Consider the following 16,005-nt stretch of genomic DNA (forward strand, 5'->3'; position numbering starts at 1 on the left):
ATGGGCTATTGGCCTGAAGTTGTCTCCAGATAAGTCTGTGTACAAGTCACTTCTTGGCATAAATCAGGAATGTTGGTCCAACACTTAGTTTCTCGCTGTTTACAACTCTCTACAGAATGACTTCTTTTGAACATACACCAGACACAACTAAACTCTCTTCTTATTCACAGGGGACACAGATCTATGGAGCTGCGGGGCCCGAGGGACCTCAGGTCAGTGAAGATCCTCCTCCTGTGTTTTGTTTTAGGGCAGGTTTTAAGGAGACAAAGAAAAGTAAGGAACACACTATAAATCAGGGCCATCAACAGAGTCGCCGAGGCCTGGGGCGAGAACGTTGCACATGGGTTCCCCTCCCCCCTTTTTCTAATATAAAAAAAAATATATTAAAAAATCACTCTTTCATGGGGCCCTGTTCCTGTGGCCTGGGGAGGCCCTGCTATACTGTATATACAAACCAAGTCAAGTCAAAAGTTTGGTAACGCTTTTTTGTTGCTGTGTTTTTTTCTTTTATTTCAGGAGTATTTATATTGTAGAAAGTGACTGAAGGCGTTCATTTATAAATGAACACATATGGAATTATGTTTTGTACGAAAAAAAGGTGAAGTTGTTTCTTCACAATAGCCGCCTTTGCATTGATCATTTTTTTGCACTTTTGACCTTTTCTCGTTGAGCTCCATGTAATTCTTTTTGAACTCCATGTGTAGTGACCAGAAATGGTTTTGACTTCACAGACTTTTAAAACGTTTCATGGACGACCTTATGCAGCGAGAGAAAAAAGGAAAAAGAAAATGCCAAGAAGGGTGGCAATTTTGAATCATAATTTATATATAAAACATATTTTGAGAAAATCACACAAAGTAAATACTTTTGGAAAATCAAACATAAAACTGGTTCCAATTGATGATGATAATTAATTGGTTTTACATAGCACTTTTCTATCTGATGGTTTACATTGCATTATTCATTCACTCCATACTTGGTGGCAAGGTACTATTGTAGCCACAGCTGCCCTGGGGTAGACTGTGCCATTGGCCCCTCCTACCACCAACCACTCACTCATTCACTACATTCCTGGTGTTTCCCAAACGGTCTCCCATCCAAGTACCGACCAGACCCCTCCTGCTTAGCTTTGAGATCTGACAGGATCAGGCAGAGCAAAGGCGGGACGGCCACACTGAGGATGTTTTAGTCTTATGAGAGCGAGGAGAGGCTTCCGAAAATCGAAGCGGAACTCAACCAACCCAGTCCAGTCAGACAGTATTCAAAATATTCACCACAAAGACTTTTTGAGGGTTAGAAGCTCCACAAATCAATGTATAAATTATATCAACAAACAGCAAAAAATAAAGAAACGTTTTTTTGTTTTGTAAAAATAAATGTATTTTTAGGAAACAGCATTTGTTACATGAATATCTATGTACATATGGAGGAAAGTTGATTTTATAAATGTCTTTGATTTCAGTTTTAGCACACGTTTAGAGCTCATTGGCCCAGTACCTAAACACCATTTACCATGACACCATTTAGCTGTGCCCTTTGGTCGTAAGTCTACTCTCTCCGCTCCAAATGAAGCAGTGACGTGTGTGCGTTTCAGGGAGAATCCGGTCCGACCGGAGTGACGGGACTCGTGGGACCCCGAGGAGACCCTGGAGAACTGGTGACTGTTGTATTTGACATCCCCCCGGCGCGTGTTATAAACCCTGTGTAACATGTATATATTTGTGTCCCCCTCCTCAGGGCCCTCCCGGACGGCCCGGTCTGAACGGAGCCGACGGGATCCCTGGACCTCCTGGAAACATCATGCTCATCCCGGTGAGTCCTGTTGTCTGTGCGCCCCGGGCTGTTACTGTCGCCCCTCAGCCCGAGGGACGGCGCTCTTTAGGAATGCACCTGTGGAATGGGCCTAATGAACACGCTCACACGCTGCTTCTGACTCGCTCTGCACTGGGATCAAAGTCGATATACAAGAATGCAACAAAAAACATTTTGTCAATCCTCAAGTTACTTTTTCACAAATTATTAGAAGGCTGAGTTGTGATTTTCCTGGAAAGAATTGTGTTTGTGATTAGCTATGCGATTTCTGCTTTGAAATAGAGACTTGGTTCAAAGTGTTGAACATTTTTCACTTAATAGCTCACTTAAAGATCCAAAATCCTGAAAAACAAACAAACATCGTTGTAACTAATATTTCAACCAAATAAACCCATAGATTTAAACCTAGATATATCCCTTATTTAGATTTTGTTGCTGAAAATATTAGGGATGTTGCTGAAAATATTAGGGATGGTGCAATCCCGATCCGGCCATTTTGAGAGTATCGGATCGTTTTGGTCACTGGATCGGGTCCGATACAAAAGACGGCCGTGAAGCTGCGGTCCTGGATCTGCAGCGGCTCCAGCCTGCACCGAAATGCTTCGAGGTTTATCACAGCACAGTGGTAAACCTGCTGCTTGGAGCCGCTGCAGATCCATGACCATAGATTCACGGCCTTCATGCTATCGCTAAGCTAGGCTACTATCGGCAACCTACCGCTAACACCTGTCTCTTAAGAACTTTCTAATTTAAAATTCAAAGCTGAAGTCAAAACCTTCATATGCTACTAAAAAAAAGCCAACTGTTGAACCTACTGTAATATCAATAGACAATAATTGATAATGATATATATTATCTGAAATATACAACAGAAGTCGAGCATTTTTTTAGCTTGCTTTTGCTTTCATAACACTCTAATTTTTACTTGTACTTAGTTTAGCTAATCTACACTGTAAATAATTTTGTTAAGTGACAAACACTTGATTTGGACATGAACCAAAATCTTTACTCATTTTTTAACTGTTTCTTATCTTAATTATTTTGTTCTTGTGTTTTTGAGTGCATATGCTTTTGTTGTTTTATGTTTTGTGCTACATCAACACGAAGCATAAATCGGACTTGTACAGTTACTTTTTGACTTTTACTTGAATATTTTACCCACCTCTGAACATGCTTTTCCTTCACGTTTGAGAGACGACTGAAATGTGAAGTGCTAAACTTGTTTTTTTGTTTTGTTTTGCAAAATGAGACGAAAAAATGTGATGTTTGCCAATAACATATGGCCAGAGGTGGTCAAAGTATTTGATTTCATCACTTGTGTAAAAGTCCAGAAACCACTGCTTAATTATTACTCCGATAAAAGTCAAAGCCAAATTATACATAAATGAAAGTAGTATTTGAAGTAAAAAGTATCACTTGAGTTAAATAAGCAGTATGAATAATAACTTTGAAGCTTTGAAAACACAAAAATCACAGCCGACTTTGCGACCCGTACGGCAACACGACGGGGACAAACCTGCTTCCCTTGTGTTTCAATGGCACTGACAATGCACAGCGCCACCTGTTGTTCTGGAGTGTGCATTAGAAGGTTAGAAGGACTTTCTACTGGTGTATTCATAGAAGAAGAAAGTAGTACAGTAGAAAAGTTTGTACTCATCTTTCAAATGTAGGTACATTTATATGTAGTACAAAAAAAAGGCCTCAACACAAATACTACTGGTATAAGGTACAGATCCTTCAAAACTCTATTTAAATACAGTCATTAAATAAAGCTGTATGTGCCCAAAATAATCGCATTGGCCTTTGTGATTTTCCTATTGTACCCATTAAATTGTCCCATATTGTCCATCAGGGGGCGCTCTGATGGCGTGTAACCTTGTGTATGCTGTTGTGTGTGTTTGTGCAGTTCCAGTCTGGAGGAGATAACCCGATAACTGGAACTGTGGTGTCGGCGCAAGAGGCTCAGGCTCAGGCCATTCTGCAGCAGACAAAGGCATTTTCACTATTTTCACTTTCATGATCAAGAATCTCCGGCTAATGCTCCTCTGTCTGTCTCTCCACAGCTCGCCATGAAGGGGCCTCCGGGGCCGCTGGGACTCAGGGGACGGCCAGGCCCTCTGGTACAGTACACCCGAGCCCGTTTATTCATTGATTTCGTGCGGCGTCACTGGAGGGCAGCTCACTGGAGTGCCCCCGCACTGTCTGAAGCACGGTTTAGTCAAATCAGGAGCGACGTTTGGATTATAAACAATTTCATCAGTTCAGGTTTTGACTCATTTAGGATTTAGGGCTGCACAATATGGTACAATATTTGAAAACAGTCACAGCACAATCCATTTAATTTAAACTTCAATACAGTGAGTGCCGCCTGTGAGCTGCAACTAACTATAATTTATAGCTGACTTGTCAACAATTATACTTTAAAATTTAGAGTTTCATATTTAGCATCAAATTGCTATTCATTTGGATTTAATTATGATATATGGTGTTGTTATGAAGGAGTTAATGGATAAAACACTGTTAGAAGCTGAAGCGAGTTTGTAGCTTACATTTGTCACACTGTACAAGCCATTGAAATTTAATTATGATTATTTCACCCAACGATTATGCAATTAACATAAATCAATACTCAAAAAAGTATTGATTTAGGAGTTCGGAGAACCCGGAATACTGCCTTCAGTCATCCCCTAAAACGTTGCACCGCCTCCTGGGTTTGTTCCTGTTTCAGAACGTGGTGTCCAGCACTGGTCAGCTCCTCCTCCTTCCTCTTCCTCCTGCGCAGCTCCCTCCGCGCCACAGCTGTCTTTCACCATCTTCTGAGAAGAGCTCAGCGGACGAATATTATCCATCTTATTTTCCAGTGAAGGAACATTAGTCAGAACAACAGTAGTGATAGAAAAATAGTATGGCTTAGCTGTGAGTCTTGCCCGGATACCTCCTCGTTTCTCCCTGTTTTGTTTCCTGTAGCGCCTCCACTGTGCTGCAGCTGGGGTCTTGGTGCCTCTTCAGTGTTTCAGATGAAAAAATGTATAGTTCTCAAATGTCTTTAGCTCAAGAGTTAGCTACCTGAAGTTATCATAAATGCTAATTACATGTAATAAGTGGAGATTTTGTGATCGTGGCACGATAAGTTTAGCAACCCCTGAGGCCTAAACCCTTACAGGCCAAAAAGCCTCAAAAACAAAGTTGGCAATGTGTTCAAAGCTAAGAGGCTATTTCAGTGCTTTGGTGGGCTCTATCCCTGACTCCAGTGTGTTGTGTGTCCAGGGCGCTCCAGGTCCCACTGGACTGAAGGGCAACAGCGGAGACATGGGGCCAGCCGTAAGTATGTGACCAAAGGCGTCTCTGCCTCTGACGCCCGGCTCTGACCGAGCTCTGCTCTTCTGCACAGGGGCCTCCGGGACTCACCGGCATCCCAGGCCAGAACGGACGACTGGGGAAAAGGGTACGCGCAAGTTACTTTTCAACATGACTGTGTGTGCGACGGCGTCGTGAACATGTGTGTGTGTTCTTAAAGGGTCGGGCCGGAACAGACGGAGGGCGAGGGGTCATCGGAGAGACCGGTGCAAAGGTGAACATCGGTGCACAAAATACACATACAAAAATGATTTAACAAGATGTTTGCTCACATTTTTGCTTAAATCTGTCAAATTCACTTTGAAATATATATTTTTTCTTAATTAGCCTGCGTTTCCAATGACATAATGCATTGTTAAGGCTGCCATTTTGAACACCGAAGTGGAATTACGCTGTACTACAACACATGACAATATTTCTACTCAGGATGACGGGCTGCTGATTGACAGTAGCATTTTGTATGTGATCGTAATCATTGCACAAGACGATAAGCGTTAAAAGATGTGACGCACATGTTTATGTAAACAAAGCAACACGTGGTTTCATTTAAAGGCAAAGATGTAGCAGCGCTGTCAGTCGAGCGACAGCTGGAGTTACCAAAGATCTGCTTCCACATCGTAGAGGAAACAGAAAGCCTTTCTCTGTGATTTTTAGAGTTTGTCACGTCAACAGAGCCTCAGCCTGAGTCAGTGTTTAAGCTGCTAAAGACATTAGCATCCTGCTGCAGTTAGCATTTAGCTTCCACACATGTGCAGCTCACATCTATGAGCTCTGAGGAAACACTACAGTCACAGCTCAGCTCTGACCACATGTGTGATTCAGGGCTTTATCTTGGAGAGGTTTGTACGACCTGTAGCTCAACAAATGTTCTCCAGAGCAGGCTTTGTGCTTTTAAGTGCTGTCAGGAACTCTCCAGACACTTTATAGAATCTCAAGTTTTCAGTTTTCATCTTGACTTTAGACTGTGGAGATGCATAGTTTGATATGATAGACACTAGCCACAGGTCTCCAAGATGGCGGCCATAACGACAAAAGTCACGGGACTGAAAGGCCTGTGTAAACGCATCGATTTGTTAAGCCTCATATTAACTCAAAGGTGAACCATGTGATGATTGTTGTGAAATTGTCAGGGCGACCGAGGTTTCGACGGACTGCCAGGTCTGCCCGGTAACAAAGGACATAAGGTCAGTCAGTCACAAGAGTTGATCAGCTAAAATGGGTAAAACGGCGAAATAATAGCGTTGGTGTTTGTCCTCAGGGAGACCGGGGGAAGCCTGGGCCTGTGGGACCTCACGGGGCCTTAGGTGAAAAGGTAGGCCTTTGCAGTCTGACTTATTACAGTCACGTGTGCCAGGTCAGAGTGTAAGGTTTTGAACTGACTCTGTGCAGGGGTCTGAGGGACAACCAGGACCAAGAGGAGCTCCAGGGGACGCTGTGAGTCGCTGTATATTTGTTTATGATAATCATTTACATAGTCTACAAACATACTTGAATATAACTGGCTCTGGCAGAAAATGGGGGGTCATGTTCAAGGCACCACTTTCTTTCTACACTGTGTGTCAGAGTGCAATGACGCCCAGAGTAGAATAAGTTTGTGTTTTATAATGAAACTTTAATCAAATCAAAACATGTCAAATATGTCAACTTAGTGTGTGAAATATTATCTTTTCATATCTGTTCATTCTGTGACATATGTATGAACTGTTTTCCGTAGGGCCCCAGAGGTTTGACCGGGCCCCGGGGCCGAGCGGGGCCTACAGGACAGCCTGTGAGTATCAGTGTCAATCTAGAGGCTGGGACAGTACAAAAGCGGACATCTATCTATCTATCTATCTATCTATCTATCTATCTATCTATCTATCTATCTATCTATCTATCTATCTATCTATCTATCTATCTATCTATCTATCTATCTATCTATCTATCTATCTATCTATCTATCTATCTATCTATCTATCTATCTATCCTCAAAGCATAAGTAGCTTTTTGACGTTTTTATTCCGTAAAAGTAGCTCACATTTGGAACTTTACAATTTCAATATCTGTGGTTTATCCGCCCTCAAACATGAATTCCACCCCATAGGTTGAAGTGTATAATATACGGTGAACAGAGTCTAAACGGCGTGCCAGCTGCGGTGCCCACATCTGATGGTACATCTGTTAACACGGTGTTAATGGCATTCTTATCTCATCTGAAACACATCTCCGGCAGATACACAAGCATGTGTGTGTGTGTGTGTGTGTGTGCCTGCAGGCCACGGCTCTATTCTCTGCATATCCATACAAACAGGTTTATACTTGTTTCCATCGCACAGCAGAGCCGTCTGCCTGGAAGTTTGGACTTTGTTGTAAATGTTTCCTGAGTGTCATCTTCAGTGTGCCACTTTTCAATAGCACAAGCCTCGAAGGATTTTTGTTCAAACGCGGCTACAGAATGGGGCGCTTAGCAGTGAATGCAGTGCTTACTACTATTTTTACTACTTTTACTACTTCTACAACAACCTCTCAGGCTAATAGCTGTACATGAGGTGCCTGGACTGGTTCCCATCTTGCCGGTCAAGGCACTCCTTCATTGTCAAGCTCAGGGACTCTTCACTGTGGAGTTCCCCAGGGCTCAATTCGCGGGCCGGTTCTTTTCATGCTGTTCCTTCTCCGTCTTGGTGAGCTTTTAACCATGGCAGTTTACGCTGACTTAAAGCAGATTTATGTGTCATTAAGGAAGAACAGCAGCACCCCCTGATGCCCTTGCTTGACTGCCTTAATGACGTCAATGTTTGGTTTGCTCAAAACCTCTTGAATCTAAATGGACGGCTGGTGTGAGTTTCAGCACGCTTCTAAACATGGACCCTGTTAGCAAATTGACTCTGCATACCATCAAAGTCATCTCCAATCCAGCAGGTTCTCGCACTCCTTCAGGTTAAGGTGTTGGGAATCGATGTTTATGAACAGTTTTGCTCCTTTGTTCCATGGGTTGGATACATGACAGTAGAAAAAACTAGCTAGCTAGCGCACATTCTTACAGTCAAAGCTGCCATTTCACGCATCTCTTGACATATTAAACTGTTCTACCTTTTTCTGGTGATTTATCCTTCAAACTCCACTATGTTACACCACTTTGTTTATTTTCTCATGTAGTCTAAAGACACAATGAAACTGCCACAAAAATACAAAAAAACAGCTGCATGCCCAACCGGAAATTACTTTAACAGTATGATTTATGCTCATTTATGCTCTTGTTTTGTACGTGAACAAATCCATACGTTTCGAGTGTAGTTGCCGTCACTACATTTACGCTTCCACCTTTCCAATGTCCAGCTTGTGTTATGGGAGGTTACCACAAGAGAGCGCTAAAAGTCCATGAGAATAATTTACCAAAACGGCAGAAGAAGAGAAGTGACAAAAACAACAGGTTTTTTTGCAAATTTGTCGAGAAAATGGGGTAAAGGAGTGACGGCTTGTTTGCAGATTTATCATATCACTTTTTTTTTTATGTTTAGCCGTTCGTTTTGCTTCACCTGTTGAGCTGTGTGCAGTAGTGCCCCCGATGGTTAGCTCATGTAGTGCTTTGTGTACTGTGGTCTTCAGTGCTTTGAAATAATCCATCGATATTATGTTACTGCTACTACTTTAATGGCGGTGTCCTGTGCTGTTTTGACTGCAGGGCGTTCGAGGCATCGACGGGGTTCAAGGCTCAAAGGGAAACATCGTGAGTAGCTCTAGAATTGACTCATGTTGAATAATGAGAAGCTGATGTATAATCGTCTCGCGTCTGATTTAGGGAGCTCCTGGAGACATCGGAGCACCTGGACAACAAGGCAACCCTGGCATCCTGGTACACACAGACCTGTTCATGGGGAGCACGTCATTGTTTTCTCATGTGCTCATGTCGGTGTGTCTCTGCTCTAGGGCTTTCCTGGTCCTCAGGGACTGGTGGGACATCCAGGAGAAAAGGTACCGTCAGTTTGTGTCTGAATGTCTACACCACTCCCATCATTGTGCACTGTTCAGAGTTTTGTAGTGGCGTCAGAATGTCCACACTATTTTGGTCATTACAAGATTGTAACCTCTTAAGCCCCGCCTGAACCGGGCGTATTTTCTCCAGGTCAGTTTTACCCAAATCTAAAAGCTTCTGGACTGGTGCCTATAAGCCAGTGTTTAAAGCTAAGACTTAAAAAATTATCTAAGATTTTTCCTCAAGTTTTTTGTCATATATATATATATATATATATATATATTTTTTCACTTTTTTGTTGCATGTGCTTCTCGTTTTTATCGCTATTTTGGTGCTTTTTTGTTGCCTGTTTTGTTAGATTCTTGTTGCTTTTCATCACTTATTGTCGCTCTTCTCATACCTTTTTTGCTGGGTTTTCATCCTCAGTTACGTCTCGTTTTTGTCCTTTTTTGAGACTTTTAGATTTGGGTAAAGCCAAACTGGAGAAAATGTGCTCGGTTCAAGGGGGGGTTCAGAGGTTAACATGCTTTTCATATCCCTATAAATGAGTTTATATACTGTATATATATATATATATATTTTTTTTTAATTCTAACTCATGTCATAATTATAATTGTCATGAATCCTTTAAGGTCTTTTCAGTAATTGTTTACTTCAGTGATCCTGAGCTCTATATTTTTTAATTACAATAGAGTCTGTTTTGGGCTGTTGATCTTTCAGGTCATTGCACAGATTAACACTACTTACAGAAATACATCTACTTTTTAATAGTTTACTTTGGGAGAAGATCATTATGTATCTTGTGCACCATTACTAATGTATTCAGGTCAACAAGATCATGTATTTTCAATCAAGTTTCTCTCGACAAAGATGGGGTTTGTTGGTGCACAGAAATCAGGCAAGGCAAGTTTATTTATAGCACAATTCATACACAAGGCAATTAAAAGTGCTTCACAGTTGCATAAAATGACAAGAAAACAGATAAATCAGCTTTAGTGATGACTCTTATCGCTCTTTTTTGGAGCAGGAGAAATGGATGAGTATTGGTTCTATAAATGATTCCCCACATGCACGAAATGTCCACACTGTTCCCTATGTAGTGCACTACATAGGGGTGACCACATTATATAGTCCACTATTCCCTAAATGATTAATAGCGCCCCCCTCAGACAAAGAACGGTTATTAATCCAAGCCCAATGCCGAAACCATGTTGAATAAAACTTCTGTAACTAATATTTTTTTGTTGTGATCAAGTTTTTATCATGTTGTGCATCTTTCAATACTTTACATATCGTTTCCATAGGCAGCACAGTTAATTATTATTATTTTTTCCCCAACCTTTGTAATAATGGCTCTTTTAGATTGGCAGTTGTGCACAATACCTATGCCGTATTTTTGTTTTTTAATTGAAATCAAATGTATATTTTCCTCGTGCAGTATGTTGTTAAAGGGACTATTGCTGGGTTGCAGGTTCTAGAATGTGATGATAAAAAAATCAGTCACTGGGTCCATGATCTTTCTGTTTAAGACCAAAAATTTCCTCAAAGACAAAATATTTTTTCCTCTATATAATAAAAATGTTAAAATCATGTATTTTCCTCCCCCTACAAGTTCTTAATGTGTAGAATAAGCCCAGACCTCACCACAACTGCCCCTAAAATCCTGCACTGTCACTCAAAAAGAGTCCGAAGTGCCGTCATGCACAAGCTTTATATAGAAGGTGCAGTTACACATATGACCTGAGGTGGCAGTAGTGAGTATAACATGGCCAACTTGCATCTAGCCCCTTTAACTGAGAAATATGCAGCCTGCAAGTTGGGGAAAAGTGCTTATAAACTCATCCCTGGGAAGAATTCTGAAGCTAGGAAAGATAGGAATGAGGTTGGACAAAACTAACAACGTAATTTTAACCTTTGATTTTATCCGTGCGGCGCTATAGTAAGTGAGGCGCTAGGGGCCGTGGATTTTAGGACGTAGAGCCCTCACCTGTGGCCCTCCTCTCACTGTTGTGTTGTGCAGGGCCCTCAGGGGAAGAAGGGGATGCCAGGTTTACCAGGGAACGACGGGCCCTCGGTAAGTGTCAGCGCCCCTCACTTTTCACACGCCATCTTCTGTTTTTTTAAACTTGTGCTCCGTCACAGGGCCATCCCGGGAGAGAGGGCACCGCTGGAGAGAAGGGGCTGCATGTGAGTCCGCTGCACACTCCCATCACACGTGCAGCTGTCTTTAGGTTTCTGCTTTGAGTCATGTGTGTGCGTATTATCAGCACGTGGCCTTCCCTGGTCACTGCTGCCCTCTAGTGGCAACAAAAACAGAAGACTATAAAGGATAAAGTAGATGCTTTGTAGTGAAGGCAACTGAAGTAGTTACAATTACTTTATAGCAGTAGCTTCTGAGGTCATTTTCAAGCTGAGATATATTTAATTTGAGTCATTATTAAAGAAATTATTTTATACACAATCCAATTAAGTTAACCTCTTGCCACACACCTTAACCAAAGCGCATTTTCTCCAGTGAGGCATTACCCAAATCTAAAAGCTATTCGACTGGAGAGCTTTACGCCAGAGTAGCGCCTCATTTGAAAGCTAAGGCCTACAAAACTGATCTTTTTCCTCACGTTGTTGACATGTTGTCGCATTTGTGCCACTTTTTTTCATTGCTTTTTTTTTATCACGTTTTTTGTCGTAGCTTTTTCATCCTCACTTTTTCAAGAAGCTTTTAGATTTGGGTAATGACAAACTGGAGAAAATGTGCTTGGTTCAGGTGAGGGTTAAGAGGTTAAGAGCAAAGATTAGAACAGCATGGTTGGGGAAATAGCATCTGCAGCAGTCATTGGTGGACATTTGTGTGATCACTTTCAATAGACTGCCCCCTTCTGGTGGATTGAGGTAAAGGCCTCGGCTTTTTATGAAAGTGTTCAAACAAACTTTTTTGATTCTCCTGTAGTCGGGCGGTCGGCCTGCGCTGGAGCTTTGAGGCCGGTCCATGAGATTCTTAAAAGTGAAAATTACAATAAATGGTCTATTTGTGGTAGAAAGAAAGCATGTTTAACGTCTTGGGAAGTTTCTGGGATGATTGACTTAGCATTGTCTCTCCTTTAACCCCTTGACTCCCACCTGAACCGAGCACATTTTCTCCAGTTTGGCTTTACCCCAGTCCAAAAGCTTCTGGAAAAAAGCTGTGAAAATAGCAACAAAACTGAGACGAAAACAATGATGGAAATGTGACAAAAAAGTGAGAAAACATTGACAAAAAAAGTGACGAAAAATTGGTGAGAAAGTGGCAAAAATGTCACAAGAAATTGACAAAAAATTGACAAAAAATGACAAAAATGTGACAAAAAATTACAAAAATGTGACAAAATGCTACAAAAAAATACAAAAATATGACAAAAAAAATGACAAAAAAATGACATAAATGTGATTAAAAAAATGACGAAAAATGTGACAAAAAATGACCAAAAAAAATGACAAAAAAGTTACAAAAATGAGTTGAATACCCAACAAAAAGTGATGTAAAAAAAATCTGATGATGTGAGGAAAAAGATCCTCTCGGTTCAGGCGGGAGTTAAGGTTAAGCTTACCATATAAATGAGTGGGATGTCTTTAATATAATGTCCAATAAGGACCTTTGGAAATGATTGTTTTATCCTGATTTTGAGGTCTGAAAACCTTGTACTAAAATAGGAACACATAATAAACCTTAAATCATTGTGGTCTAACAATGGCGTGTGGATGCACCATTTTTAGGGTCTTCCTGGAGTGCAGGGGCCTGTGGGATACCCGGGACAGCGTGGAGTTAAGGTAAGTGCTGCTGGTTCCCTCCTGCTGCAGACATTCCAATGTGTTAATCACCTGTTCATGTGACAGGGAGCGGACGGACTCCGAGGGCTGAAGGGCAGCAAAGGAGAGAAGGTCACCCAGATTTCCTCAACCATCACCTTAAGATAGACACTTTATCTGTTCTCCTCACCAACCCAAAACATGTACAACAGGTTGAACAAAGCAGGAGCCATGTTTGTTATTATTCTGTATTTAGGGAGAGGATGGCTTCCCGGGGGCTAAGGGTGAAATGGGTGCAAAGGGAGACCTGGGAGATAACGGACTTCTCGGGGCCCGAGGAGAAGACGGACCTGAGGGACCTAAAGGCCAGATGGGACCTCAGGGAGAGGCCGGGGCTTCGGGCACTTCTGGGGAGAAGGTACAGACCTCCCAGTCGCGTTGGCGTCCAGCATCGTTGTGAAAAATGTGACCTTGTGTTGTGTTCCGCAGGGCAAACTGGGGGTCCCCGGGCTGCCGGGTTACCCAGGGCGTCAGGGGCCAAAGGTAAACACACTGTTCAGGCAGGTGACGATATACATTGTCACACAGTGGTCAATGTCGAGACTTTTAGCTACTTTTCCTCCTTAACATTTTAGTTTTAATGCCAGCTTTAGTTTTCCTTTGTGAATGAATAAGTGTTTTCCCATGCTTATTTAGTCACAAATACTGACAAGTTTGGTATCCATGTGTAGCACAAAAGGCTGTGACCGAGATGAGTGACAAAAATGGGCCGGAAAAGCAACAATAACAAAACGGCAAAAACACGACTAAAGAGTGATGAAAAAGCAACAAAAAATAAACAAGAAAGCCATAACAGAGCGACAAAAAGGCGACACAAAGGCGACAAAAAGGCGATGAAAAAGTGACCAAAACACGAAAAAAAAAAAACCTACGAAAACACGTCAAAAACGCTTTTTAAAAAATAGTTACAACCAGTTTTGTAGGTCTTTGCTTTCAAATGAGGCGTTACTCTGGCCTAGAGGCTGTAAACTTCAGTCAAGAAGCTTTTCAGATTTGGGTAAATGAGGCGTAAACAAGGAGAAGTTTTGTTTTGTTGGTCTTAGCTTTCAAATAAGGTGTTACTCTGGACTATTGGCTGCTTTAGATTTGGCCGAACTGGTGAAAATGCGCTCAATTAAAGCGGGAGGTAAGAGGTTAACGCGATTTTTAAAGATTTTTTCCTTTGTTAATATCTAATTCAATGCTCGAAGTTTTGAGATTTGAACTGCAAAAATATACAGATTCTACACTTCTATTTCAAAAACTAAACAAGATGCAAAATCTTTTAAGTTAAATTCAACCTGGCTCAATCCATTATTTAGATTTTGTCGCCGAAAATATTGCAATTTGTGTGCCTAAAATGCACTATTTTGATATGACAACATAAAATGATGGATTGATGTAGTTGGACATTTTCTTGATTCATGGATCTTTTCTACTCAGATAATTGCAAATGTTTCATTGTACAAGTATAAAGTAGAATGTAGATTAGTCGACCATGATCAATACTTTTGCTTCCACTTCACTCCATTTTAGTTTGAACCAATTTGAACTGGTTTAAAAGAACAAGTATTTTAATTAAATAGTGGGTTATGCATATTACAGTATTATGATGCAAAACCTATGCATCACTATTATCAAAGTCTGAAAAGGGGTTCATTTAATCTCAACCACAGCAGGATGCTTTCAAAAATACTTGCTCGTGTCCATGGAAATGTTGACTGATGTGCGGAGTTATGGATTTTTAGAGAAATAACCAGGAGGAGGCAGCTTACATTAAAAAAAGGAAAGAATTCCACACGTGTCCAGCAGAGGGCACTGACATAATAAGCCGAATGCCCATCTTGGGTCGCCCGTTGCATTATGGGTAATGGAATTTATTTTGATTGCCAAACAATATTGATAGTTAGCGTAAAGTAACGAAGAAAGCTCTGATTTGGACCGCTTAACTTTTCATTTCTATGGTTTTAAACGCTGGAAAGTTGATGATTTAAAGTGTTTTTGTCGCCGCTGTGGAGCTTGTTACAATATTAGCTTAAAGTCTATTTTTTTACAACCAGGGCTGCGTACGGAGAAAGAAACTTAAAGAACTGAATGGCCGTTCATGTAGAGATGGAGAAAGTTGGAATAACTATGTGAGAAAAACATTTCTGACCCTTGAAGGCGATTGTTGGACAAAGTCCAGGGTCTGAAACTGTGGCCTCGTGTCGCCGATATTCATTACATTTAAACTGAATGAGAAATAAAAACAGAGAATCCTTTTTTTTTTGGCAATAACGAGGTGGACGAAACGAAATCTTTGTTTTAATTGTGACAGAGATCCACATACACATATAGGCTCTGCCAAATTGACTTTATTTGTATATTATTTTACGAGTGAGCTGATGGTGTACTGTACAACATGGCTAATCGATTGCTATTTTGACAGACGGACATTTACCCACTCTATTTAACATCAACACTGGAGCCGCCGTCCTGACTGAATATTTGCACGGAATGTCACTTGAGACTTACAGTCTTTAAACCAATGCCCGTAAGCCTTACGGGTCACGGTTATGGCTCATACTTCAGTGTTCACGCTCCGCTACCTCATTCACACATTTCAATGTGGTTTGTTTGGGCTGAAATTAGGAGCCTGATTGACCCACGCATGCGCAGTCGAGATGGACATTCGGCTTATAAGAGATCAGAATATAAACAGCATATTATAGCCACGTGGTAAATGGTCAGTCTGCCCCAGGGCGCCTGTGGCTACAATAGTAACTTACTGCCATCAAATGTGGAGTGAATGAATAATGACTTTATTTGGCACTTTGAGAAACATGTGACACAGGCTGATGAAGCAAGTGTAAGATGTTGTTATTTATGAGGTCACAGTCCTTTACAATATACACGGCCCGCGACCCGCCATGGGGGCTGGATTTCGGCCCTCGGGCCAAACGACTTCAACACCCCGTCTTACATCATTCTTATTGTGAGCTTGCAGGCTAGTTTTTTAGACCTATCCTCTGGAGATAAGGCGAGTCTCCAAGTAGTCTCAGTGAAAACAAACAGCTTTGATT

At 41.4% G+C, this 16,005-nt stretch overlaps 1 protein-coding gene across 1 annotated transcript in view; it reads left to right on the forward strand.

Moving 5' to 3' along the window:
* Positions 1 to 16,005, forward strand: part of LOC306961013 (uncharacterized protein) — an 85,488-nt gene that overhangs the window by 46,158 nt on the left and 23,325 nt on the right. Inside the window, exons 10-30 of the mRNA XM_079553622.1 lie at positions 171 to 212; positions 1,595 to 1,657; positions 1,738 to 1,812; positions 3,719 to 3,805; positions 3,876 to 3,932; positions 5,080 to 5,133; positions 5,204 to 5,257; positions 5,330 to 5,383; positions 6,300 to 6,353; positions 6,428 to 6,481; positions 6,559 to 6,603; positions 6,884 to 6,937; positions 8,831 to 8,875; positions 8,948 to 9,001; positions 9,076 to 9,120; positions 11,142 to 11,195; positions 11,264 to 11,308; positions 12,872 to 12,925; positions 12,992 to 13,036; positions 13,161 to 13,322; positions 13,394 to 13,447. Of these exons, the coding sequence (XP_079409748.1) occupies positions 171 to 212; positions 1,595 to 1,657; positions 1,738 to 1,812; positions 3,719 to 3,805; positions 3,876 to 3,932; positions 5,080 to 5,133; positions 5,204 to 5,257; positions 5,330 to 5,383; positions 6,300 to 6,353; positions 6,428 to 6,481; positions 6,559 to 6,603; positions 6,884 to 6,937; positions 8,831 to 8,875; positions 8,948 to 9,001; positions 9,076 to 9,120; positions 11,142 to 11,195; positions 11,264 to 11,308; positions 12,872 to 12,925; positions 12,992 to 13,036; positions 13,161 to 13,322; positions 13,394 to 13,447 (1,251 nt within the window). The remainder of the gene's footprint in view (positions 1 to 170; positions 213 to 1,594; positions 1,658 to 1,737; positions 1,813 to 3,718; positions 3,806 to 3,875; positions 3,933 to 5,079; positions 5,134 to 5,203; positions 5,258 to 5,329; positions 5,384 to 6,299; positions 6,354 to 6,427; positions 6,482 to 6,558; positions 6,604 to 6,883; positions 6,938 to 8,830; positions 8,876 to 8,947; positions 9,002 to 9,075; positions 9,121 to 11,141; positions 11,196 to 11,263; positions 11,309 to 12,871; positions 12,926 to 12,991; positions 13,037 to 13,160; positions 13,323 to 13,393; positions 13,448 to 16,005) is intronic.

The sequence above is a fragment of the Gobius niger genome (assembly GCF_951799975.1).
Source record: "Gobius niger genome assembly, chromosome: 3".
Classification (NCBI taxonomy): domain Eukaryota; kingdom Metazoa; phylum Chordata; class Actinopteri; order Gobiiformes; family Gobiidae; genus Gobius; species Gobius niger.